Raw genomic sequence first — 3,722 nt, forward strand, 5'->3', positions numbered from 1 at the left:
CATTAAGGAAGAGATTAATCCAGAGGGGCGCTGCCCACCAATTGCCCCGATCGGGCTTCCTCCCCCTCGCCTGTCTACTTCTACTCCACCTGGCCTGAGCGGGACCACTCCTGGATCATCTCGGTCCTGGTATTCCCGTTTTGTGCTATTAAGCCCTTAGAGTGGGGGTTGCATCGCAACCCCGTTGCCCAAGCTAGCTGTATCCTACTACGGGGCCAACTAGCGACTCATTGGGAGGAAACTATACAACGAATGTCTACCCTCCCACTATCGGCTTAGGCGGACCGGTTCTCCAAAGGTGCCACTATGGTAAGCCTCTGCTTTCTCTTATTGCTCCTTTCTTCTTATCCTGATTTCTTGTTTATATGAATAGATTTTTGCCGAGTCGATGCTATTGAGTCAGACTTTCTCGTATCTATATTGGCATAATAAGATCTTAAAGGATCATGTAGTCGACCTGGAATCTCAGCTTTCTGACCCCTCTTCAGCCGTGTCCCAACTAAAGGCAGAGGTGGAAACCTTAAGAAAGGTAAACGCATTCCACGAACAGGACCTGGGAAAAGCCCTACAGGAGGCTAACCGGTTACGGGATGACCAGAAGAGACTTGAAGCTCTCCACCAGTCATCTGAGGCTAAGTACCAAGAGGAGCTATCCCTTAAGGAGAAAGCACAGTCAGAGCTATCTCAACAAACCACAGCGTTAGAGGATTTTCGGCTTATGCACAAATAAGAGATAGACCGTCTGACCAAGGAACTTAACTCTAAGGATATGCTCCTCATAGACCATAGAAGGGATATGGAATCTCAAGCTACAAAGTTAGGCTCCTTACAAGCGGACCTGTCTCAAGCCCGATCTACCTTGTCTCACTCAGTTGAGGCCTTAGAGACTTATAAGGTGGGGGAGAATGATCGTCATGTGATCGATTGGGAAGAATACCTGTGCTCTCCGGAGTATGGCTCCCAAGTAAGAGATAGCTTCGTCCGATCATTGACCTATGGAGCAGTAGGAGCAGTCCAACAACTTCAAGAGGGAGAGTACTTGTCGTCTGACCCCCCCGAGGATTTCCTGGACTATCATCATATTATTAAAGAAATGCTCGATGATGTTTTTTCTGAATTTAAATGACTATTTATCTTAGCATATTGTATTTCTTATATTGCCTTCTATGTATAAAAACTTGTCTATGGCTTCTTAGTTTCCAATTCTTGTTGAGGTTTTCCTACTCTCCTTGGGCTAGATTCGCGTGTGGAAGTGAGGTGTAGCTCGTTAGGCCACAAGCCAAAAGAACTTTATGTGAGAGATCTTTTTGGATCTTTGCCTGCCTTGGCTGAGACAACCAGCCAAGGTTAAAGAGCTTTGCTTGAGGCTGGCTAAAGGAGTATAGTAGGACTTAGCTAAGTCATGTTTATGACTTGAGGACTTCTGAAGTGCCTCATTCAAAAGTTAATCTAGGTCAGGCTTACCTGATCAGGTTTTTTGCTCATATGCCTGTAGTGCTCATGTTTGGACCTTACATCTTTCTCTCAAACAACTACTGCTACAAGGTAACATTTTCAAACATGATAGGGCTAGAGGTAGTTAGCACTCCAGGGGCGATCCAAACATCTACCTTGAGCATCCTGTAGATAATAAACATCGGACGCTAGTTTCTTAATGACCTTGTAAGAGGCATCCCACTGAGGTGCTAACTTAGTTACCTCTCCGACTCGTTTGATCCTTTTCCATACTAAATCCCCTTCTCCAAATAAGCAGGGGATCACCTTCTTGTCATAGGTCTGCTGCATCTTTTGATGGTACGCGATTAACCGGGCAGCTGTCCTCTCACGGGTTTCACTGATTAGATCTAGCTCGAGAAGTCGTCGCTCTGCATTCTCAGGGTCATACAGTAATTGCCGGTCGGACGGGACTCCAACCTCAACTAGCACGATTGCTTCGTTGCCGTAGACGAGATGGAAGGGAGTGAGTATTGTACTTTTTCGTGGAGTTGTACGGTATGCCCAAAGAATGTTGGGGAGATCTTTGACCCAATCGCCTCCCACATAGTCCTGCTTAACCTTCAGCCCACGCACTATCTCCCTGTTAGTGACCTCCGTCTGTCAGTTGCTTTGCGGATAGACCATGGAAGTGAAAGCCTGAATGATGTCAAATCCTCGGCACCATTCCTGAATCTTGCGTCCTTGGAACTGTCGACCATTATCTGAGACCAACTTGTGAGAGATTCCAAATCGGCACAGGATGTTCTTCCATAGGAACTGGATGACCGCTCCCTCTGTTATCCTGGCAAGGGCTTCTGCCTCCATCCATTTGGAGAAATAATCTACCTCCACAAGTAGAAAGAGCTTTTGCCCGGGAGCCAAAGGGAATGGCCCCACGATATCCATACCCCATTGGTCGAAGGGGCAAGCGACTATTGAGGTTCTCAAAGTCTCAATCGGCCGATAGGCCAGGTTCTGATGCTTTTGACAAGAGAGATAGGTGGTTACTAACTGTTGGGCATCTCTTTGTAAAGTAGGCCAAAAATACCCGGCTAGGAGTACTTTGCGGGCCAACGTCCTTCCTCTTACGTGATTTTCGTAACATCCCTGATGGATTTCTTGCAAGGCATATTCTGCCTCGTTCGGGCCCAAGCATTTAAGCAGTGGCCGAGAGAATGCCCTCTTGTACAGCTGGTCCCCGATCAATGTATATGCATGAGCTCTTTTCCTTATCGATCTAGCTTCTTCCATATCAATGGGTAAGATGCATTGTTGAAGATAAAGGATTATCGAAGCTCTCCAATCGATTGGCTCTTCCAAATTGTTCTACAGGTCAATATGAGCTATCAGAAAGCTCTGGGCTATTGACTTATCCAGAACCCAGGTGGTCAAAGAGCTGGCCATTTTGACTAATTCATCTACTCTCTGGTTGTCCGCGCGAGGAATCTTGGTGATTGTGACTTCTTTGAAGCCCTCTTTCATTTTCTCATATGTTTCTCTATATAACTATAGCTTCTCATTATTAACTTCAAAGTTGCCAGCCATTTGTTAAGCCACCAGTTGAGAATCTGAGTAAATGATTACCCGAGCTGCTCCAACATGCTGAGCTGCCTGTAATCCAACCAGTAATGCTTCATACTCCACTTTATTGTTGGTAGCCCTGAATTTTAGGCGAACCGCTAATTGCATAATCCTTGCTTGAGGGGACATAAGGAGTATCCACATGCCACTTCCTTGTTGAGTGGATGATCCATCCACATACTGTTAGTGAGAGCCCTAGAGCCAATCATGTGATGGTTACTTTTTGGACTCTTTGTGTCATATTCTTGTACATATATTTCTGATATATAAATAAAGGCATTGTGATTATTATACTTGTGTGTATTTGTGCTATATAAATAAGTATAATAATGTCCTAGGGTAGTAGGTTCATATCTATATCAATCGATTAGTTGAATCGATAGTGAGATGATATAGAGAACACTACACTTAATTATTCCTAGTCAAGTATTAACATAGAAGGACAATGTTAATGCATTGAGACTAGCATGTAGGTCAACATGATGACTTGATCTCACAAGTCATGGATATGAGATATCAAGTTGACACATGGGTATACATTGGAGAATGTATACTGAATGACCCGCCATGAGAAAGTATCATGGATCGTTATATGAGTGTCATATACTTTCTCAAGTGACTATTAGTATGACTTTAGTCCTTAGACCTGAAGTCACCATGGTTCC

At 44.5% G+C, this 3,722-nt stretch overlaps 1 protein-coding gene across 1 annotated transcript; it reads right to left on the minus strand.

The window, feature by feature from the left end:
• Nucleotides 1–1,569: 1,569 nt before the first annotated feature.
• LOC121997629 lies at nucleotides 1,570–2,389 on the minus strand. Its single transcript, XM_042552145.1, has 2 exons — nucleotides 2,210–2,389; nucleotides 1,570–2,094 (listed from the first exon to the last, which is right to left on the minus strand). Exons 1-2 carry the CDS (start codon nucleotides 2,387–2,389, stop codon nucleotides 1,570–1,572), a joined length of 705 nt encoding a protein of 234 aa, XP_042408079.1.
• Between the last annotated feature and the right edge of the window lie 1,333 nt (nucleotides 2,390–3,722).

This window comes from Zingiber officinale, chromosome 1A (assembly GCF_018446385.1).
Source record: "Zingiber officinale cultivar Zhangliang chromosome 1A, Zo_v1.1, whole genome shotgun sequence".
Lineage (NCBI taxonomy): Eukaryota > Viridiplantae > Streptophyta > Magnoliopsida > Zingiberales > Zingiberaceae > Zingiber > Zingiber officinale.